The 23,533-nt window shown below is 35.7% G+C and overlaps 3 protein-coding genes across 5 annotated transcripts; 2 read left to right on the forward strand and 1 right to left on the reverse strand.

Moving 5' to 3' along the window:
• Positions 1-434: 434 nt before the first annotated feature.
• Positions 435-4,168, forward strand: LOC141819661 (CBS domain-containing protein CBSCBSPB5-like). 3 transcript variants are annotated; one of them, XM_074706908.1, is made up of 14 exons: positions 435-674; positions 774-942; positions 1,030-1,162; positions 1,247-1,417; positions 1,556-1,640; positions 1,720-1,833; positions 1,935-2,001; positions 2,168-2,273; positions 2,380-2,438; positions 2,972-3,081; positions 3,155-3,285; positions 3,360-3,445; positions 3,550-3,639; positions 3,751-4,168. In XM_074706908.1, exons 1-14 carry the CDS (start codon positions 538-540, stop codon positions 3,919-3,921), a joined length of 1,629 nt encoding a protein of 542 aa, XP_074563009.1. In that variant the 5' UTR covers positions 435-537; the 3' UTR covers positions 3,922-4,168. The 3 variants fall into 3 exon arrangements, with proteins under 3 accessions (XP_074563009.1, XP_074563007.1, XP_074563008.1); XM_074706906.1 differs by having other exon boundaries at positions 538-668; positions 783-942; XM_074706907.1 differs by having other exon boundaries at positions 538-668; positions 786-942.
• A 3,213-nt stretch (positions 4,169-7,381) lies between these two features.
• LOC141819654 (uncharacterized) lies at positions 7,382-8,062 on the forward strand. The gene is made up of 2 exons (XM_074706899.1): positions 7,382-7,445; positions 7,743-8,062. The coding sequence occupies exons 1-2, from the start codon at positions 7,382-7,384 to the stop codon at positions 8,060-8,062; spliced, it is 384 nt and encodes a 127-aa protein (XP_074563000.1).
• Positions 8,063-8,122: 60 nt separating this feature from the next.
• On the reverse strand, positions 8,123-22,421 carry LOC141819686 (uncharacterized). Its single transcript, XM_074706940.1, has 11 exons — positions 22,160-22,421; positions 21,904-22,076; positions 21,296-21,454; positions 19,470-19,619; positions 18,441-18,584; positions 17,806-17,962; positions 17,039-17,211; positions 12,884-12,939; positions 12,539-12,641; positions 8,524-8,662; positions 8,123-8,430 (listed from the first exon to the last, which is right to left on the reverse strand). The coding sequence occupies exons 1-10, from the start codon at positions 22,371-22,373 to the stop codon at positions 8,573-8,575; spliced, it is 1,419 nt and encodes a 472-aa protein (XP_074563041.1). The 5' UTR covers positions 22,374-22,421; the 3' UTR covers positions 8,123-8,430; positions 8,524-8,572.
• Between the last annotated feature and the right edge of the window lie 1,112 nt (positions 22,422-23,533).

Consider the following 23,533-nt stretch of genomic DNA (forward strand, 5'->3'; position numbering starts at 1 on the left):
ATTTGGTTGGGAAGAGATATTTAAATATAAGGACACCATTTTTTTGTTTTCGAGAAAATAAATACTAATTTATTATCGAGAACTTTATTTACCTTTCCGGTAGAAATTATTTATTATAACAATATTATTAATATTATTTTCTTTGTGATGGCAAACATGTTATTTAGTTATAGTTATGGTGTTTTTCGAAAGAATACATCAAATAATTTTTTAAAGAAAATGACAGTGCACGTGTAAATTAGTAGAAAAAAGAAAATTAAAGATGTATGTTTTTTTTGGGAAAAAGAGAGAGAAGGTGTGAGGTGTGTCGTCCCTGTAGCGTTTACTATAAAAAGAAGAAGATTTGCGGCCTGAAAAAGTTTGCGTCCCGTTTGAAACGGGGGAGAAGAGACGAGAATAGAAAAGAGTCATGATCATGCCGCAGCCACAGCAGCAGCTTCCCACTTTTCTCTCTCTCTCTCTCTCTCCTTCTCCGCATCTCGCCTGGTTTTGCCGCTAGCTGCTTGCTGGGGATCGGGATTCCAGTCCAGGGTGGAGATGGAAGCCCGAGCCCACTCCATGAGGTCCTCGTCGCTCGGTGCCTCGCCGGCTAGGAAGAGGCTGCCGGAGATGGCCAGCCCCGACTACATCCGGAAGGGATCAGTTTCTCGTTCCCTCTCAGCTTCCTCGCCCTCGTACGCTTCTCATTTCTCATGAACTCTTAAGATTTTGTAAACAAAACCCTTTTTTTATTTTCAAGATTAGTCATATTGTCAATTTTGATCCTTGTTCAGGACTCTGAGCAGTGAGAGAACTGTGAAGAGGCTCCGGCTATCCAAAGCACTGACGATGCCTGATAGCACAACTGTTTTGGAGGCTTGCCGGCGTATGGCTGCGCAGAGGGTTGACGCTGTGCTGCTCACTGACTCGAATGCTTTGCTTTGTGGAATCCTTACGGACAGGGTTGGTATATATACGAATCTCTCCCGGATTGGAAATGAACCCGCTTCTCGGAGATTAACTCGCTGACCATTGTTCTTTGAATTGAAGGATGTAGCAATGAGAGTCGTTGCTTGTGAGTTGTCACCTCAGGATACACCTGTTTCAAAAGTGATGACAAGGAACCCTATTTTTGTTCTGTCTGATACACTCGCAGAGGAAGCATTGCAGAAGATGGTCCTTGGTTTGTGTTGGCATTAAATTTGTGGCATTGCCATGTTCACAATAGCTCTAGACTTACTTCTTTCTGTTTTGCTTATACCTTCAGGTAAATTCAGACATCTGCCTGTTGTGGAGAATGGTGAAGTTATTGCTTTGCTTGACATCACAAAATGTTTATACGATGCCATTGCGCGAGTGGAGAGGATCGCGGAGAAAGGAAAAGCTATTCAAGCTGCTGTTGAAGGGGTGGAGAAGAACTGGGGAACATCTGTTTCTGGTCTCTCTTAACTGATATAATGAAAACAAATGCCGTGTTTCTTCCAACTTTTTCATGAAAACAATTGTATCTTAAATTGGATTGGATGCTCAAGGGGGTTATTGACTGTGAATCACAATTCTATTTCACTCTTACCAGGGGCTAATTCATTCCTTGAAGCTCTTCGTCAGAGGGTATATCAGCCATCCTTGGCCACAGTTATCCCAAGCAACTCATATCCAAAGTAGGCAATATCTTCTTTTGGAATCCACTCTATCAGTATTTAGGGACAATGCTCCATGATTATCAAATTTGTATGATAGGGTTGTCACAGTCTCACAAGCTGAGTCAGTTTTAGCTGCGACTAAGAAAATGCTAGAATATCATTCAAGCTCAGCAATCATAACTTCGGGGAATAAGCTACTTGGAATTCTGACGTAAATCTTTAACTTAACATCTTCACTTTTCTTGAATACTTTCCTGCATAGCTCTGCTGAGAATTCCTTTTCCTTCCTTTTTGATGTTGCTTTCTGATCAGTTCAAGAGATATTTTGATGCGTGTTGTCGCAAAAAATCTTCAACCAGACACTACATCCGTGGAGAGGGTATGTTGATTAGATCAAAAGTTTGTTTCATCATGTATTACTACTACAATAACAAAATTTATAATGCTTGTTATCAGAGTATGGATATATATATACCTGTAAGCCTTATGCTGGCAATTGAGTGGAAAATATACAATGTGCTGATGTGTATGATTTTGATCTTTAGGCCATGACGCCCAATCCTGATTGCCGAACCATTGATGCATCGATCCTTGATGCTCTTCAAACAATGAGAGCTGGAAAATTTTTGCATCTTCCACTTACAGACAAAAGTAAGATTTTTTAGTATTTTCCTCCTACATAATGGCTAAAGATCCTTTTGAAACTTTGTCTTTCATATATATGTGATATTTCTTCATCAAAGAACATCCATTGCAGGTGGTAACATTGTGTCAGTCTTAGATGTACTTCATATCACGCATGCAGCCTTAGCCACGGTAAGTTGGAACTTTCAATTTTCATTCAATGACTACCTCAACATATAGAAGTACAGAGAAATTCTCTACTTGTAAACCTTATGCATTGTTTTACTAAATGCACCTGAAAGCTAGCTCTAGACCTAATAAGCTTACGAGACCTCTCTGTGGATGTGCATGAGTTAGTATTAAACTTTTGTCACTGTTTATTGTATCATGGTTAAATATCAAGAAGTCCCTTGGCATTGTTGAGTTGGATTGTTTCCCTTTGGGCTTCCATATGGTATCAAGTCAGTCTCTCATCTCCAGTGATGTTGGGACATGCCTAAAGGTAGAAGCTCCACTCCTTAGTCTTACTTTTATAAATAAATTAAAGCTTCTAAAGCATGCTCAAGTATCAAGAGATAATGCTAAACTAAGTTTCCTTTGTCATGATCAAAAGTATCATTGTCGAACTTGCATCATTTGTGTATCATTTCATGCTATATATATTCTCGTGCCTTCATTAATTCACTGAATTTAATCTTTGAATCCTTGGGTTCATCATCGACCAGTTTGAAAGCAATGGTGGTGTGGGAAATGAAGCTGTGAGTTCATTGATGCAGAAGTTTTGGGATTCTGCACTGACCACTGGGTCTCTAGAGGAAGATGACGAGACAAGGAGGTAAGCAGCTATATGTTAAGGCAGAAAAGGCTATTATCTTTAAAATCTTGTTACCGACTAACTTGTGCTTCAGTGAAGGGTCTATGAAAATGGCATCTGAGGGGACAGAAACAGTGACTTCTTCTTTCCCTTCTTCAAATCTACCAGACACCTTTTCTTTTAAGCTCCAGGATAAGAAGGGCAGGATCCATAGGTTCCATTGTGGTACTTAACTGCTCCTTTAGCTTTATTTTCAGATAAATAAAGATTTGGTAAATTATCTGCCTGCTCTGCTTCAGAAACGAGGAGTTTGACATACCTCATCACTTCCATCCTCCAAAGGGTAGGAGGTGACATCGACAGGAATCAACTACCACAGATTCTGGTATTCCCACAATGCTTAATTAGCTAGCTAGCCTGCCATGGATACAATCTCTGTGCTGCAGTTTCATTAACTTGATTTCTTTTTTACAAACATTAAATCTGCAGTATGAAGATGAGGATGGTGATAAAGTCGTCCTTGCATGTGATGGTGATCTGATTGCAGCTGTGGATCATGCGAGGGTTGCTGGTTGGAAGGCATGACTAATTGCTAACTAGCAGATTCTTCCCTCAAACCCCTCAAATACAAATTAGAGATCATATATATTCTGAGAGTCTCTTCAATATCATTTCCTGTACTTTGTGCAGGGATTGAGATTATACCTGGACTACACGGGCTCTCGAGGATGGAAGAAGGGTACTGGACTAAGAATGGATTTGGCAAGCAGGGATTCATGGATAACAACATACAACATGGCTGCAGCCGTTGCACTTATAGCTGGCCTTGGTGTGATGGCTTACGTAAAGAGATTCGCTTAGTCAAATTCTATCATCTTCATCTTCTACGATGCTTCTTCATCTAGAAAGAAAAGAAGAGTGAGTACTCATGAAAGAGGACAAGCAACAAACAGATTCTTGATCTTCGATGCATGTTTGACACTTTCCAGTGTGGAATCCACCAAACCAAGCAAAACAATAGACAGACTAACATCTTTTCTTAAGTTGATTCAATCCTTGATTTTGTTGGCAGAGCATCTTCATCTTCAGCATGGTAAATTGGAGGATATTATTTCTGTCAATTTCTTGTAATGTCTATCCACTGTCATTATTTTTTACAAAGTGGGCATCATCTTTGGCAATGATTATGAACTTACTATTAATTGTGTCGACTTTTATAACAATGGAAAATATGGTAATAAAGACTACACATGAAAGGAGGACTAGGAATGTGTTGAATGTCCTCTTCAAACAAACACAGCTCTAAGCAGATTCTATGCTCTCAAAATGAGGATCTAAGGACAACACAACAACAAGTAGGCATCATCCCATGATTTATATAATAACCAACAATTTTACAGAGTACAATCTCTATTTTCAAATCTTTCAGTTTAAATAGATATAATAGTTAAAATAGAATTTGTCCTTAATTCATACTGAGCATGCTACTTTAAGATGGTTAGATGAAATTTAGGAGGGCCTCTAAATTGTCCCTATCTATCAACTACAAAATGAAATATTGAAATTAAATACAGACTTATCTAGTCTGACTAGAAAGCCTTGCTCTTGAGAATATTGGCTCGAATATGAAAGCTCGAGGAGTCAAGTCAAGAGTGCTTGTGCTGTCAAGCGAGCACCAAGTTGAGTCGAGGAGCTCATAAGGCAAAATCAATCAGGGTGCTCAGAACACTAGGTTGAGTCAAAGAGCTCAAAAGACAGACAATTGAGTCAAGAGTGCTCAAGAGACTGAGCAAGGTTAAAGTATTCAACAGCTGAGTTGAGAGGTCAAAAAGTTGAGCTGCCAAGAGATTCGAGGAGGCCGAGTTGAGAGGTCGAGAGACCGAGTCAGGAGGCTATAGCTTAGGAGGTCGCGAGGTCAAAGATCGGACTGTTGAGACCTATGTTTGACACAATTACCTTAAAATAGCTTAATTAGTTGTCTATCTGACAGTGCTTAGAGCATTTGCAACGGTAGCGTGTTATAACACTAAAAAAAAAAATAAAAAAATTTGCATGCAGAGGCTCGCCCACCTCACTGCCACATGAACGCGTTCAAAACATTGAACGCGTTCATGTGGATCACTCCTCCACGTCATCCAAGAATATTATTAACGCTCCATTAACAGAGCGTTACAGATGCTCTTAGAGGTTTTATAGGATGCTTATTTCATAAGATTTAATTGTTTGACCACGTTTGCAATCAAAGACTATTGTATGTGACAAACTGAATAATATTCAAATGTTATCATCGAGTCAAGCAGAAAAAAATATGGAGGAGTTGTTTGCTAATGGATGAATCAATTATTCAAAATCTACTATCCAAGGAGCTTGGAACCTTGACAATTATTAACTCTACCAATTAATGGTCATTACTCAGTCATTATTTAAGACGGTCGGAAAAAATAATCAAAATGGTAAAACTTTGATTAGGTTGATTGTTATCTCGATGGATCCGACATTCAATATGTGCATATCACACTGGTATATGAGTCAAATGGATTTACTATAATCCGAGCCTAGAATTGTTCTTCCCTCATCTAAGATTCCTGTCTCCCATAAAAAAATAATTAAATTTAGAGAGAAGAAGAAGAAAAAGAAAAGTGAGGTTCGTCATTTGGATTAGAGAGATATATTCCTGTCTCTTAAAAAATAGTTTTTATTTTATAAAAAATATTAAAATTTTAAAAATAAATATGATTAAAGTTTGGATTGTATAAACTCATTTTATATTATTTATGTTTGAATCCTATAAATTTTAATTATTTAATTAATTTTAAAAATGAATATAAAAACGGTGAAAATTATACTATTCCATAAAAATGATTTTAAAATCTCAAGTCATTATTACATAAATATTCATGGATTAAGAAAATTTAAAATTTTGATCTATTTTTTTTTAAATATTAGGTAGATAATCTTCCCTAGTTCACCTACCTAAATCTAGATCTAAATTTAAATTTTGATTTTGTAGCTAAAATTATAATATTTCGGGTTAAAAAAGGAACATAACAATTAGAAAGAGAAATATAATTAAGAAAAAATTTAACCTTTTTCCTTATGGTTTATCAATAAAAACAACTTGGCTTATATAGTCATTAAATACATTATTAAATTTTCTAAACAACTTAATTAATAAATTTAAGAAATCTAATTATTAACTATTCTATTTCATAGACAACTTAATTGAATACCAACATAATTTAATTCATTAAAAAAACTTAATCTTGGACTTTACTTTATGAAAACTTTTGACTAAATTAATATAGTTTATAATTCCTACAAATTATATATACAATGCATGAAACAATATATCTTCAATATTTAAAAATTAAAAAATAAATTGAAAATTTGACCTCCAAATAACTATAATGGTTAACACCTTGTCTAGTATACTTCTCGTAATTTTTTTTTAAAAAGCTACAAATTAAAATGTTTGAGGTTGACAACACATTAAATTACTACAAATGAATTCCATCTTGATATAGCCATTAAAAATTGAAAAAATAAATAATTAAATTGTTGTTGGAAGAATTTAGTAAAGGGAATGGAGAGTATTTGACGGAAGAGTAAGATCAACATTGTGAAGATTACAAGTGAAATAGAATTATGAAAATTAATTAACAAATGAAATATTGCATATAAAAGCAATCTTGTTGTATATTACATGCAACATTCCATGAAAATTTGTTGCCATTTGAAAAACAACTGTCCATGTTTTAATAATTAATCCCTTATACGAATATTCGAATATGCCTAATATTATAAACTCAAAATGTTAGAAAAATATTTTGTTATAATTTTAAATAAGATTATCCAATTATAATAGTAGGAATCTGAATAATCTTCTCCAATTATTTCTTTCTAAAAATTATTGGAAAAATATTGTTTTTAGATAATATAAATTGTTTGTTTACCAATATCTATACTTTTAGGAAAATTTTGATTTATATTTTAAGTTATCGCATTCATAAAATTTTAAAAGTTCCTAGTAACCTTATAAAAAAATTAAGGAATTAACTTGAACGAATTGATTATTAAAAAGGGAAGTAAATTAAAAATTATTTTTTCCCTTCATTTTCCCCCAAACAAATCAAAAATAATAAAAAGCCAAACTTAAACAATTCAAAATACCTAAATAGTTTTGCTAAATCCAAATGCATTTATTATTTCATCATAAAAAAATTAAAAAATTATTCCCTTCCTATAATTCATAATTTGCTATTCACTATAAATTAAAAGGTTGCCCTCCCAAAAACTATACATCCTATCCTAGAGCTACTCAATGGCATTCAACACTGTGAAATCCTTGCTCTCTCTTCTTGTTCTCGTTTGCTTCATCCATCAAGGTATATATATTCTATAAATTTTATATTTTCTTTCATTTTCAAGAAAAGATAACTATAAGAGCTCTCATGTCCTATATATTTAGAGGTGTGAATGAAAGAAAAAGAACAAATTGTATTTTACCCTATTGTAAAATATAGACTAATATATCAAAAAATTTATTAGTGGATTATTTTTTATAATCAAAACATCCATCTACGGATTAAGATTTTTTTTTTTTTTTTCACCTTATATATATTTTTCTTCTTCAATTCACACCGTTCTTCAATTGATGAGTTATTTATGTTACCTGAATGTAGGGGTGGAGGCGGCGACATGTGAACTATCGAGCATCGTTGTGACGCAGGAGAGGACAGGGGCATCGGTCGAGGGGCAGGCGGAGTACGAGGTGACGGTTAGCAACACCTGCTCCTGCCCGCAGTCGAACGTAGTCGTCAGGTGCTTGGGCCTCAGCAGCATCGAGCCAGTCGATCCCAGTGCCATCACACCTATCGGCAACGGCGACAATTGCAGCGTCGCCGGCGGCCAGCAGCTGGTGCAGGGAACACCCGTCAAGTTTAAGTATGCTTGGAAGACGCCGCAGGATTTTCCCTTGGTCAGCAGTCAAGAACACTGCTGACGAATTAATTAAATAAATAAATTATGAAATAATTGTAAGGGATGATAGTTCAAATGAACCTGAGTAATAAATTGCGTCTTTTATATATCTTGAATGACCAACAAGCAGGAACAATATCGAAAGAGAAATACAAGATTAACTGTTAAAAATAACCACCAAAATAAAAGAAAATTTCCAAGCTTATTTATTCAACTCTAGAGATTGTGCATGTTGCTTAACCTTGAAAGCACCAAACTCATCGTCTATTCATCAAATAATGCAAAGATTTTACATCAAGTGGAAGAACATCCGAGTTGGAGTTTCTCCAGCAATATGTTCAGGCTTTTTCATAGTAATATATTGTCCAAGATGGCTTACTTCATGATCATCTAAACAACAAGCGAATAGTTGGTTGAGTTTTCAAATTGGAGACGAAGAAGCAACTTTTTTGCATGATCAAAAGAATCAGAAATAGTTCATACTTGGCTTTTATTAATGGATGTACGTGCTTCCTGCAATGCTGCCATAAGATCACAAATAGTTCATTCTTTCAGGAAGAGTAATCCCTGCTCTTTTTAGGATAGCACCTGCAGCTTGGTTTGCTAATGAGACAATCTCTTCCTGTTCATAGGAAAAACGATATTATGTAGATCAAGTAAAACCAATCAAAATTTAGATATCATCAGTAGTCTCATTGATATGATAAGCACAACTGAATGGAACTAATCAACGAAGCGTGCTAACTTCAACTCAAATCAACCATCTTCCAATAGAGTCATACATTTTCCATGAAATGTGATTCATTTGCACTTTCATATGTATGACAATAAAATGTTGCTGAATGAAATATCAAATACAATATTGTTTTGTATGTGTTAGACAATCCAGCTTTCATAAAGGTCCCATTTGGTGATGATAGATTAAAGTTTCATCATGTTTCCTTGAGGATAACAAGTAGAATCTTACTAGAGATTCTGCTAGCTTTCATTGAGGAGAAAATAATTTAGGCCGATTGGTGATGAACTCCATCCTTCTAAGGCAAATAAGTAGTCATTGAATTTGAAATTACCAGGAAATTGCAGCATGAAAGAAAAATTTTCAAGAATACAGGAAGCAGAATTTTAAAGAATACTCGAAAAAAAAAAATCAATATACAAGTCACAAGTGAACTATGGAGGTGAAATTAGGGAGACGCTGTAAAACAAACAAAATTGAAGAGAAAAAAGCCCTGAGTTGAATAGGATTAGTGAAGGTAGCAAATGACAAACGACAGAGGGAAAAAGTGACAAAAAGTCGGAACCACATAGGTATAAAACCATTGGTTGAAGAACAAATAAGGCTGCCAAAAACATATAAATGAACACAATGAGGAACTAAGAATGATATTGTTGTTGGAACACGATTAGGATATGTGATAAGTGTTAACTACCAGAATTTTTATTAAACTAACTAGTGAATTAGAGGGTAATTAAGGCTGAATGAAATAATTTTAATGATGATTTGGAGGTTTTGGATCCAACTGGGGTTTGACTTGGAGTTAGGTTGGCTATTTGAGGGTTCTGTCAGGTGGATTTTACTTTGGGCATGCTTTGGGTTAGAATAAGGCTTGATTTGGCTTAAATTGGGCTGAAACAGAGTTGAACCAATTGGTTCAATTCAACCACAGCTTAAGCACCAAAACCCTAAGCCATCCGTTTCAGCCTCTCGCCCCAGCCAGTGCCATCACTGGTTGCATCAGAACCACCCTCCACCAGCCCACAATACCACTAGATACAGCCAGCATTGCTTCACACTCAACTGCGCCTCTACCTACAGAAGGCGTGCAACTCCATCGCTGCCACCAGTCACTGCTGGTAGATCCTTCAGCACCTGCTGCCAATTTCTAGTGAACCCACAGCAGCAGTGGAGCCCCTCTTTTCCCCTATTTCTGAGCCATATAGTCAAACCTCTTCCCCTTCCCCACCTTTGAGCAGCAGCATCACTTTGTCCCTAGTCATTTAATTGCCTCCGAACCAGAGCAGCAGCAACCCTGTCCATTCGTGCTGTAATTGAGCTACAACAGCCCCTTAGCCCTCTTCCTTTCCTCTCTTAGTTGCAGATTGGATAAATTTTGGCAGATTTTCTGCATTTTAGAGATTCCAAGTATTTGGAGACAGCAAGATTGACTTCTTGTCATTCTTTCATCTCTAGCAAGTTCGGGTAATCACGGACAACTTGGGACAGCAAGAAGGGGCTCCTCTTCCATCTGCAGCAGCATATTGGTGTCTGATCAATGAAACACAGGGTAGATTCCCGTTCCTCCTTCCTCTGCATCAGGATGGACCATAAGAGAAGGTTGCCAAGTAGATATTTTGGCTTTGGATCATGAGATGTCCTCGAGTTGGTGGTGGTAGAATGAGCAAGTGAGTCAGTTTGGTATCCTTGTTTACCATGCAGGTTGCCAAGTGATAAGATACTTGATAGAGGAGATTAACTGGAAGCAATGAGGTATATCGAGGGTGCACATTTAAGAGTTGCTGTTGGAGGTAAAAATAAAGATTTGAGATAGTAATGAGTATTAGAGTGGTGAATTAAGTTGGCAGTTTGATGCTGTATATGCGGTTGAGGGTAAAGAAACTTCATGATAACATAAGTGTCAACCTAGTGAGCTCAGTGTGCTGATCCTTACAGGGAAATCTTGATGTTACCTTCTCAACTCTGCTTGTTTTGTTCATATTATCATGTTGACCTTATAGCATATTCTTAATACACACATCATAGTGGTTGCTATGCACGTGGATTATTTATGCAGTTATATATGTTGGCTGACTTGTTTTTTATATGTTGTTATATCTTCATTGTTGGTATACCATGCTTTAGTTTTATGTTGCAGTTAGTTTTGATACACATTGAAGACAACACATTAGTTAGATCCTTTAGCTTAAGTTAGGATCTAAGGCACATAATATAACATAACACTTAGCAGCTTGTTTTGGATGATGCGACACTTATTATGGATGTATTATGTATTACTTTTGGATATTATTAAAGGATGTTGATTCATTTACAAATTACAAGACAAGGTCTTTGACCTTTGATGATGTGGACCATTAACAGATATATATACATATAGTGGTTTCTCTCTTAGTTTGTTCGTTGGCCACAACGGCTAGGATGAGCTAGGACTATCTCAGTAGTCGCATCTGTGTACAGTGTGCATGTGGTGTCATTCTGTGGCAATATGGGGAAGTATAAAGGATGATGCCCATGAGCAGTTCTAGACTACAGTCAATGGATTGTAGCACCTTAGTGAATAGCAGTTGATTTATATCCTTGTCAAATAGTATTATTACATGTGATTTTCATGCAATGCAGTTTTACCTATGTCATTACATTGTGCTTTGCAATAAATGTTGAGCACTTGAGCTTAATGACTTTGCTTATATCTTGTGTTCTGGTGGTGTTCAGTAGTATATTTGTAAACAACCATCGTGAGTTCCATGCCATGTCAAGGCCATGGAGGCCCACTTGGGGCATGATAATGAGGATGATTAGACATTGGTCAGCACTAATTGGGATATAACCACAATGCAATATACTGCGGAACGAGGATTGAATTAGGACATATAGACAAAAAGTTCTAAGTAGAGTAACCAGTGAGTCAACTTGATTGCACCCAAAATGCATACAGCTGCTAGAAAATTTATGCGTCAAAAGAATCTAGGACATTCATGGCTCCATCTGTGTTGAAACAGACAATTATCATGAAGCAATGATCATGGAGTTTCTTTACTCCATGCCAGCTAAAAGTACCCTGAACTGTGAAGCTAGAATCTCAGGCTAACTAGTGATTCATTTTCCTTATACAAGATGATCCAATATTCTTTATGATAAAGCTACTTATAAATTAAAAGAGCAGTTTGAATGCAGATCCTGCCCTTGGTATAATATGTACCTAAACTGCATAGTTTCATCTTGTTTAATAAAATCAAAGGTTTCTTATGTACTAAACATACATACATGTTAGGAAAAGCTATGACAGTGCATAAAAGAGCAGTTTGAATGCAGATCCTTGGTATAATATTTATTTTGCCTTCCAAAATCAATGTACCTTATTGTGAGGGTGCTAAAACATGGCCTTACATTATACATGCGGTGGACCCCAGATAAATTGGACACAGCTTGTTCTTGATTAATGACTTAGTAAATAATAAATTGGACACAGCTTGTTCTTGATTAATGACTTAGTAAATAATAATATGTAACAGTTGGCACAAAAATGCTTATGCATTAAATTTGAGTCTACAACCTAACTGAGATCGTGCATACTGTTTGGCTTAAGAATAGTGAGAAACATTGCAGTCTGTTGCACATATTTTAATTGGCCATCCTAAGAGTTATTATCATGTCCATGATCTGAAAATATGCTTTGAAAAATCATTTAAGCAACTAGAACTAAGGCAGAATTTCAGCAGATTTAAGTCATACTGGGTTACAATAGTAACTAGTGGCATGCACCTCATTTATTCTCAAGATTTTATGGTCCTTCATGATCCACTGACCATTGCACATGACTGAATCAATGTTTTCGGTCCTCATACAGTAGACAAGACTGGAGATGCTGCAAGTTCCATATCATAGTTAGCACCTTCCAATGAGGTTAAAAATCAAGAAATCATGAAAAATGGCTAAAACATTCATTTTTAAACTCAAATTCACTAAAAAAAAACATGTCTTTTCTAATTAACTGAAAACATTTAGTTATCCTTCTGCTCGATGCAACTGAACTAGAAAGTCATCCTTGTATTATAATTATAAATTAAAAATTATTCTCTGGACATTGCAAGCAAAAACAAAGCTTACCAATCGTGCAATGGAACCATGGTCCATGAAAAAGGATTGACAAGTATCAAGTCAGCCTGTTTAAACAAAGAAAACTTTAGAAAGTAGAAGACACAATCAAGAGCGCTGTGCATAGAATCACCTCTATTTCCCAACATGTGAGACACAATATAGCTCTATAATACATAGACAATACTTTCCAAGAACCTTGCATGCCTAGGATTAAATTCATTATGTAACAAATTGCCACAATCTGCTCAGGTTTGAGAACTTACCAATTAACTTTGTTAGACCAAAGTATTAACCAAAAATGCTTAATATCAAGTTAATATTAATTGATCATCTAAGTTTTGAACCCCTTTAATTACCCCACAAATCTACATGCAAGGTTAAAACTAGAGCGAGGCAAGCAAAATAAAAGCAAAGGTGAAAGTGGAAAACCATATTCCAACTCTCCTATTTGGATATAAAGTTATAGTTTCTCCATTGGACATTTTATATTTAGAATTTTATCATAAGCCCAAACCATTAACAAGTGATATAATATTATTTTTACCACTTTCTACATGGTACTAGAGTTATTCTCTTGGGTTAGGTCTTCTAGAAATAATCTCCTTAGGGTGAGACTGCAATTTTGGTGACAGCTACCTTCATTTAAATATTCCTCTCACATAATTATCCCCATTGTCTATTCCTCATTCATCTATTCCTCTTGTATGATTTCCTTTTGATCAACTCATACAAAAATCAATTCAGGCATCTTTTCCTCACGGATGCTCCTAGTAGTAAACCTTTTCTCCTTTATAGAATCTTCCATGAACGAGGGTTGTACCGGATCCAATGCATCATGTGGGCGTTGAACTCAATGATTTTGTTGCCAAACCACTTCGAGCAGATGATGGCCACCTCTAGAATTTTTTCCCTTGCTTCTAGAGTGGCCCTACTCCATTTCTACATTAGTGAAAATCAAAGGCGGCATCAACTTCCTGGAGACTGCCCATGTTGTTGATATTTTGGTTTCAAGATCAAAAGCAACAGCAGCAAAGGGGTTGGGGCAGCATTAGCCACAAAGGTGGAGGAATCCCCCAATGGATCATCGACCTCTCAAATTGTGTTCCACTGCCATGATCAAGTTTTATCGATGATGAATATGTGATTCTCTTCGCTGACAGCGTTCCTTCTTGGCTCACAACTACTCTTCCTATGTCTACTATGCTTCTTCATCCTTCACAACAGCAAGATGTATTTCTTCCCCCTTTCCAGTAACAAACATCCTATCCACATCTTCCTCTATACAGACCACACCTTCCAACCCCGATGGCTCCTACATCTGAAATTCTATATCACACGATCATCTTCATTAATCAAAGTCTCATCTCCTTCCCCTCTGCCAACTTCAGTCTTCCAAGGTATCCCTCTATTATTCCTCTTGCCCTGATTCGAGCACACTGCACACTCCTCCCTGCAGCTCACTCTTCTTCCTACTACTTGTTGCTTCAAAGGATTCTTTCTCATCCCAGCATCTTCTTCTTTTACCTTGGCACACTCCTCCCTGCTGCTCACTCTTCTTCCTACTACTTGTTGCTTCAAAGGATTCTTTCTCATCCCAGCATCTTCTTCTTTTACCTTGGTTTGCATATATTTCCTTTTACCTCCAGATCTTCTTGTCTTCTTTATTCTTGATGACAATCTTCATGTACTGTTGTATGCTTCATGCCGACGTTAGGAACTTTGTCAATGTTCTTCATCTCCCTTGAGAGTCCAATTGGCAGACTGGTTTCTTAGGCCTTTATCTCATACTTCAATTTATCTTTGTCCTAAGACCTTGTTGATCCTTCTCCCTTTCATATGTTTGTCACATGTTATCATATGAACCAGCAGGAGAAGCCCACTCAAGATAAACTGTTCTTGAGATCTCACTTTGTCCTCTCATGCTTCATTTTTCTCTATCAATAAGCTATCCTAAGGCTAGAAGAATTGACGCCTATTTGCTCCAATATCTATTTCCTAAGCTTTGTTTAATTTTCATCATGGTCATGTCATAGTCTACATTTTCTAGTTTATATAATAAGCTAGACATAGCTAGTACCTATGCTTCAGCTTGAGAAGGGAGTGCTAGAGGCATGCTTAAGGTTTCATTCAAAAGTTAATGTTTTAATCCTTGAGCCAAGAAAAATAGAGTATCGACTGTTCCAACATGTGGTATCAATGGCACCAATGAGCTAGAGAAAATAGTAGCTTACTTTGTCAAAAACCCATCACTTGAAAGATCTGTCATGCCTCCAGTTCTGACACATGCATAGCATCCTATTCCCACCCTAGGTTCCCATATACAAAGCACTTGCCTCCCATATATGCCTTCAGATCTGTCACAATTATTAGAAGCCACTTGCCCTCACCTCATCACGTATCTACCTTGATTTGCATGCCAATCAGCAGGAAGAACAATGAGTTTCACCAGTGTTGACTTGACTGACATAGAAGGAAAATTGATGGTTGTTTTACCTAAGGACAAGGAAAGAACTATGGAGGAATCAAGCTAAAAGAGTTTCCTTTCCTATCATTTCATAGAAAACAAAAGAGCAAAGTTTTAAATCTCCAAAATTCATCCGTAAAATATTACTTTAGATCCACCTGAATGGAGACTCTTCACAGTTATGCTAGAAATTAAATTTGGCTCTTTGGAGGAAGATTTCCCCTACCTCTTCCTCCCCTCCATTCTAAGAAAACAGAGAGAAAGGGTGGTTGGAGAATATTTCCCCCAACTTCTTCCTTCCGTAGTTGTGTCTCTTTAGCAAACACAACCTGGACCTTCGCTAGTGGTACTAGGGTTAAGGGAATTATGTGCAAGAGATTTTAGTCCCACATTGATGTTTTAGATTTAGGGTTTGCTCATAAGACCTATATAACTATGTAATTGTCTCGTATTAATAACAAGTAAAACAATATTATTCCTCCCACTTTCTACAAATACTTCTATAGCAAACCAAGTATTAAAGTTTAATTTTATCTCACCCTTATCCATGTTGACCCATAAATTTATGTCATAGGGGTAACCCTATTGAGTTGCATGCCTTAATCAACAATCTCGCAAGAGAAGAGAATGTCTAAAAGACAAATTATCATCATCTTCAACTTGGGCATTCCTTACCATAAACAAAGCAACATTCTGAGTTACCATAAGATGGAAACATTATATGCATTTCAACTATACCTTTGATGTCTGAAAAGAAAAGTGTTGAAGATCAAAATGAGAGCACTTGGACAAAGGAAGCATGATGGTGGAACTATCAACAAATAGAGAAAGACACTTGAATATCTCCAGGTATGGAGGTAAAGTCTCTATGTTGAAAATTGAGTTGGCATTTTAAGTCAGATGGAAAAACAAACAAATATGCATTATTATCATTTTTCTCTTAACGCAAATATGAGAGTTTTTGGAGAAGCATTTACAAATTCAAGCTTATGTAATCAAGGAGATAATCTTGTATTATACTCTTTTGGTTTGCAAAAATGCATCAACATGTACTTTACAATAATCATGTGTAACTTTTCACCTAACACCAGAATATATCTCTCAGTAGCACTCTTAATTTTGTTGAAAGAAACAGATTAACAAACAAAATCAATAGGCTAACCAACTTGATCATCTTTCTTAGTTCTAGGTCTACGATGACTATAAGATTATTGCAATCTTCCTTGAAAACTAGTTGCTGTACTTATGTTTAAAATGCTTGTTAAGATTTTGAATAAATTTGATGTCTTCGCATGACTTCCCTATTATCAGTTCAGCAAATGGCCTATTAGCATATACTTTTAAACTTTCTAGCATAGTTTTCAAAGACTCCCAATCCCAAATCTAGATTGGTCTTTGCCGATCTTATTTTGTCCAAGAAATTGAACATCATTAATAATTAAGAAATGATTTAACAAAATAATATAGATTTAAAAAATAGGAAAAAAATCAAAGTTAAATCACTTTGGAATCACTTGTTGATGAGGAATACTTTGATTTCAAGAGGAATCCTCTGATTCATAGAGGTAGAAGTGGAGTTTCTACAAAACTCTAGATTAGTGTAATTTCCTATCAAAAAACCTTCCAAAGTATCAAAACAGGAAGCAGATTAGAATGAGATTAAGAGAAAGAAAAGAACAGGACAAATATAATTGGCCAACCTTTTTACCATCCTCAATTGAACCAATCTCATTGTCCCATTGCACTGATTTTGCACCATCTATTGTGGCCATCTTTAATACTGTTACAGCAGGCACAACAGTTGGGTTGGTTGTCCCACTCATATAAGCTTCTCTTCCTTTGTTTATGAGTGAAGCTAGATACATCTCATCAACTGAATGGAGAAGGAAAAAGTAATATATCCACCAACAATTGCAGTTAAATATTATTCCAGGAAAAGGTAAAAAAAAAAAGGTTTCTATCACAATGTTGTGAGAATTCCACTGACATTGTTCAAGTTACATAGATATTTTTTAAGCACAAACAAAGCTCATGTGAAGTCGTCAACAATGAGGTATATGTATTTACGTAATCATTTTGTTGTTATCTAGTTTAATGGGCAAAGGTGGCTATGACTCAAGCCTAGTAAAATCTAAAAGATTCATTTATAACAAAAACACATTATTCATCAATTTAATCTTTCCTAGATAGGTATATTAATGGGGAATGACAGGAGGTAATACATAAAGACCAAAAATGGTCTCATAATTTTTTTCATACATTGTCAGAAACATTTTCAGAGCCATATTAATAGTTTAATTGAACTCTGAAGCTCACCAGACTTTTATTTAAATTTCCATCTAGGAAATGAAATTCCAGACACAAGTTAACAATTATTATGCAGGTAGATTTCCAAGTTTTATCAGATTATGTAATAAACTTTGAACTAATAGTTTTTTACTTCACATATAAGGATCTCAAAGCATACCAATGCTCATCCTATTGTTGGATGGTGCTCCATCTGTTCCAAGAGAAACACAAATACCAGCTTCATGCATTTCCTTTATGGGAGCAAATCCAAGCATGCGCATTGCAGAGGCAGGGCAGTGAGAAACCTTGACATCAGCCTTAGCAAAGAAGCCAATCTGCATATAAATAAATTTAAATGAAAAAAAACCTCCTTATTTGCTTGAATCGCAGCACTGAAGCAAGCTGAAAGAAATTTATAGTCAGTGCTTGAAAAGAAAACAAATAATTATTATTCCAGCAGTGAGCTCCAACAAAAGGGTTATTAATTGTTTTATAGAAAGCCACAACCCCACATATAAAAGACGTTTGTTATTCACAGGAGGTAAAGATGATTCCCTCTAAGTTACTTCCCTGCAGCAGTACAAGGGGGACACAAAAACAACAATATGTAGGAGGCCCTTATGTAGAAGATCATAGCCAAGGAACATTAAAAAAACAGATTTTTTATTCCAGTGAATCAGTTGGACCACCTAGGAGGCAGCCACCTGGCGCCTGCCCAAGTTTTAAAACCATGTGAAATACTTCCACAAATGCGTTCAAGATGACAAGTACAGCATATCAATAAAGCAAAAGTAACTGCTATGATAGTGGTACCTCAGCATCACTCAGCCAAACAGAATGAGCCGCCAACAAGTTGCTCCGTAGAAGACCAATTTTCTCCAAGTAAGTCACTGTACCATGATCAACCTTTCTAGTGCTCATCACAAGCTGATTTTCATAAGGGATTTCTGCAACATGCTACAGTTTGTTTTTACAGCTAACGTCAAAATTATATGAAATATTGCCCTAGTCAACCATCTACATTAACCATGCATCATGATTAGTGAAATCCTTTCCACATACTCCAAATTCAATGGTCCTAACATTGAGATCTTCCAAGTTTAATATATAAAGAAAGTTAAAACTGATACACAAATGTAGGGTGATGGGTTTAAAAAAAATTAAGTAGACATGACAAATTTTCCATTTCATAGGTCCATGGAAGATTCCATTTCAATTTTCAATATTCAAAACAAATGCGCAGACATGTACTTTTTTTAATGTTGAAAAAATTCTAATTCCACAAAATAAGCCATCAATTTACAAAGAGCCATCATGATAGGGAATTATCTATTTTTAACAGGAAAAGATAAAATGTAGAAATATATCAGGCATCAGCAACAATTTTTTCATTTGAAACGATTTCTTAGTTCAATGCAGTTATTTCTGGTTACACTTCTTCAATGTACTTTATAGCTTTTTTGTGTTTAACCTAAGAATTCCTTGCCTTGTGTCCAATGGAGAAGGACACATTTATGTTTTTCTGGCTTGGATTTTGTTAGAATTATGGATGTGCAGACACTATAAAATTGGTATTGGTTTTTTAAGGATTGTGAATTTTTCAGTTGTCAAATAAAATCAATTGTATTTTGTAGAGCAGAGCTCAGAAGATATATAGACATTTTAATTTTTTGACCGTAATTTGTTGCTCAGAACATGCTATAACATTGCATATGAATGCTAAATTGTATATAAATCAGCTTGATTAGATTATCATCATCTAACAAATTCCAAAATTTTGCTAAAACTTATAAACTTGCCTTTGTATAAGATAGTGAAAAGATATGAGACTAAAATGATTACCATATGGATGCCCGTTTTCAATTCCTCAGCCGCATCTCTTGTTTTTAGTAACAATTGATCGCTTGCATTCATAATCTGTCTCAATCCAAACCAAATTCTGATTCGTCCTTCTGCTGTATTATGATGCAAAGTGTATAGCTCCCTCTGAGACTACATCACTCAATGAGTATCGATCAGTTATGTCTAATAGTCAAACATGATAAAGAAGTATATATATATAATAATGCATATGGTTTGCACAAAGTGATTGTGTAATGCAAACAAAGGGTCTATTTGAATTTCAAATTTGTTATTGATTTGATAATTATTTTAATTTAGGTGTTGAAATTCTAAAGTTTGATTTCTTTTAATTTGGTTGGAGGAATTTGTAATTTGATAGTAGTTTAATGAGATTAATTTGTTTCTCAACTAGTGGTATTTCTTTCATTGTTTAATTGATCAATTGTTAATTAATAAAATTCTAATTTTCAAAATTTTGTTTTTCTCTATGTGAGATAGTTGTCACTTTATTTCAACAATTTTGTCTGATTCTCTATGTGAGTTTCAGTTCAATTTGGTGTTACATCAACTTCTCAAAGTAAGAGGTGAGGCAACTTACTAAGCATTGCACTCACACACTAGCAACACATGTTCATATCTAATTTCTCAAACTAGAGGTAACTATATATAATGAATTAAGATTTTCTTTCACGCCAATCAACACAGGTGAAACTTCTCGTTACATTAGATGATTGACACGCGAAATAGGCTCGACACAGGGACACCCAACCCAACAACACCTTGTGAAGACAATGACAACTCCACAAGACTCTTGAGAATGGCAACTATTTCACTCAAGGTTGACCAAGCTTTCACAATGGGATGAGGGCTTTCCACACGACTTCCAACAATAGCGACCACTTCACTTGAAGAAGATATCACAAGCTCGTGAGACTTCTGTGTAACTACTAGTAACCATGATAACTTCTTGTGGTCCATGAAAATTTCTCAAAAAAGTTTGAAAGTCTCGCTATAGACTAAGAATTAAGATTTCTCCTAGGCAAAAACTTCCCATGGTCTATAGCGAGCAAGCTTACGAGATGCACGCGATAACTTTGTGACCCTCCAATCCACTCACCAATGGCATTCACCGACATCGAGGTCATATTACCCTTGACTTTGTCACCACTTGAGACAACCCTTAGGTCCTCCTCCTGGTGTCCGGTGTTTCATGTCTTTTCCTCCTCTCCTTTCCTTGTCTCCTCTCCGAGTGTTCATCTTTGACATGCATCCAACACTAGCATTTGACATGGGCAACATGTCTCGAGTTGGCCAAAAGACTGAAATTTAAGCTTGGGCTGAGATTTCAAACCTTGTTATACATAACTAGCCTTCAATTTTTCAATGAATCTCTTCTATTGGTATCTCAAATGTGGTTAAAGAATTGAATAAAAAAATATCTACAATTTTTGTACACTAAATATTATATCATGTCCAATATTGTCAAGAAAGATGAACGAAAGGTAGAACATGTTAAACATTAATATTTTATCGATTAGAAAGTGTTGACATATTAGGCTACAATTTTACTTCAAACTCCTTGGTAGAACGATTTATAGAAATATAATTATTAAATTGAACTTTGCAATCAAGATAAATGCCATGGGTTTGCCAATTATTTTGTTTGCTTTCTATCACTTTCTAGTGCAATTTAAGTTTCCTCTTGCCTTACCTTAACAGCACAAGATAACCTAAAAATCTTTGAGTGAAAAATCTAAATGAAATTTCGGAATGCTATGGGCATATCAAAATTATCAAAGTGTAGAATGTGTTGTATGAGTTAAAACCTGAATGCAATAGTCAGTAGAACAAGCACTCCAATTTGCAGGCAATCCATCGCCTGTGTCCATAGAGGATTTTGCTAAACATGCACGCAAACCCAGCTCTTCCACTGCCCTAGCCATTCCACTGACATGTTGGCCACCTGCTTCCGCAAAGCATGTTACCTGATTCAGTAACCCACAAACTACAATCACAAACTTCCATTTGAAAAGCTTAATGGGAAAATTATAAACCTAATCACTGGCGTAAACTCCAGATATTATAGTAACATGCCACATTGGCTTATGCTAAATAACTAATCAATATCATCCAAAGCATTGAATAATTCTGGCTTGGAGACCTTGTGCTCAAAACTTGAGTTATAAATACTCTAATTCCCCTAAACGAAATTGTGAAGATTGCAACCTCTGAATATCCACAAAAGTCCATGATTATAGGACGCTAAAGGCTTGCAAAAAAAAAAAAATTTCAACCATATGAATTCTATGACGCCAAAGATAGGGAAGCAAATCATACAAATAATTGTAGCAGGTTCGAGAGTTTCTAACAAATGCTATCCTTCAAAGCCACCAGAAAGAAAACAAGACTAATCGTTATACAACAAGCCACTCACTCCGGATCGGATGAGCTCGATACCGCAGAGCAGCGTAGAGAGGTAGGAATCCTCCTCCGTCATGTGGGACTCGTATGGCCATATACGCTTGTGAAGCCACGTCATCAGATCAACATCGTCGGCGATGCCCCTCGCCAGCTGCTGCGACGTATGCACATGCGTGTTGACGAATCCTAATCACCGGCCAAAGACGCAAAATGAGGGGGCAAAGATGAAACATCGAATCAGCAGCGAAACTACAAAAGCAGCAGTGCACCTGGAAGGAGGATTCGGCCGCCGAGGTCGACGACGGAGTTGACCGCGGCAAGGTGGGAGAAATCGCGGAGAATCTGAGCAGATGGGCCGACGGCCGCGATGCAGTCGCCAGCGACGACGACGGCGCCATCACGGAAGACGCGGGAGGACTGGTCCATGGTAACGATGACGCCATTGTGAAGGATTAGGATGGGGCGATCTGCGGCATCCTCCATTACTTCCCTCCCTTCCACCTTCCAAGATCAAAACAGAGCAATCATTTCTTTTTCTTTTTTTTTTCTTTTTCTTTTAAAGGTCTCAAAGTCATATCATGAGTATCACCTCACTAATGCCCCCAAAGTCCACTCACGAATATGTTCATAGTTTTTAACCATGATTTTGATCCCTTATATATATGCGATTAAAATATTTTTTTATTTTTAAATTAGTGTTTAATCTTTCAGGTGATTAATTCTAAAATGATCATCCAAAAATTAGAATTGAAAGGGATTTAAACTTAATAAGGTGAAATAGACTTTGAACGTGGAATAAATGGATTTTAATGAATTAAATAAAAAATTGATATAAAAAATTAAAATTTTTTTAAACTAATTGAATCGATCAAATTTTCAAATAAAAATCTAATAAATCAAACTGATAAAATATCGATTAATTCAATTTCTGACCAAATTAATCAAAATAACTAAATTTTTTAAATATTATAAAAAAATTATTAATTAATTAAAATTTATAAATTTACTTATTCAGTTTATTTGATTTATTCGGTTTAACCGAATAAGAAAATTTTAAAATCGAAAATGAACCAAATTAATCAAATTAATTATTTTTTAAAAAAATAATTAAAATTTTAAAATAACCAAACTAAAATTTTAAATTCAATTGATTTATTCAATTTAATTGAATTTTACTCACCCTATATGTCATTATCTTACTTAATCACATGATTAAAGATATACATGTCAAAATAACACAAATTGCTAGTAGAATGTAATTATTGAATAATATATTCACATATCATTATTCACTTTTACTATGTTCTTTCTTTAGAAAAAAAAAAGTTTCATCATTGATCATCTCGATCTCTATATCGTTTGTTGTTGTTTGGCTAAGAAAACACATAGCTAACCAATCCCCGATAACTCTGCTCAACCAACACTTGTTTTCCCTTCGTAGCGATCTTGCAACAACATCTACCCAACTTTGTGGATTGCTAATATATATTACTCTAAAGAACAAGAACAAAAGCCTCCCTCCTCTCCTTTTGCCATTAGTCGTCCTCTTCTCATCTTCCCGCCGCAAATTTTTGTATATGCGTGTGTTTATTTGGATGCCTTCAACATGGGAGAAAGCACAAGCTCCTTTACAATGAAAGAGG

The sequence above is a fragment of the Curcuma longa genome, unplaced genomic scaffold (assembly GCF_044706935.1).
Source record: "Curcuma longa cultivar G26 ecotype Majalengka, Jawa Barat unplaced genomic scaffold, ITB_CL_G26_1.1 utg134316_np1212_261454_RagTag, whole genome shotgun sequence".
NCBI classification, from domain to species: Eukaryota; Viridiplantae; Streptophyta; class Magnoliopsida; order Zingiberales; family Zingiberaceae; genus Curcuma; species Curcuma longa.

Coding starts and splice junctions, on each gene's coding strand:
- LOC141819661 (XM_074706908.1), top strand. CDS start 538: ATGGAAGCCCGAGCCCACTCCATGAGGTCCTCGTCGCTCGGTGCCTCG. Junction 943..1,029: donor GTGGAATCCTTACGGACAGG/GTTGGTATATAT, acceptor TTTGAATTGAAG/GATGTAGCAATGAGAGTCGT. Junction 1,163..1,246: donor ATTGCAGAAGATGGTCCTTG/GTTTGTGTTGGC, acceptor TTATACCTTCAG/GTAAATTCAGACATCTGCCT.
- LOC141819654 (XM_074706899.1), top strand. CDS start 7,382: ATGGCATTCAACACTGTGAAATCCTTGCTCTCTCTTCTTGTTCTCGTT. Junction 7,446..7,742: donor CGTTTGCTTCATCCATCAAG/GTATATATATTC, acceptor ACCTGAATGTAG/GGGTGGAGGCGGCGACATGT.
- LOC141819686 (XM_074706940.1), bottom strand. CDS start 22,373: ATGGAGGATGCCGCAGATCGCCCCATCCTAATCCTTCACAATGGCGTC. Junction 22,077..22,159: donor CGGCCGAATCCTCCTTCCAG/GTGCACTGCTGC, acceptor GCCGGTGATTAG/GATTCGTCAACACGCATGTG. Junction 18,585..19,469: donor TGAAAACGGGCATCCATATG/GTAATCATTTTA, acceptor AACAAACTGTAG/CATGTTGCAGAAATCCCTTA.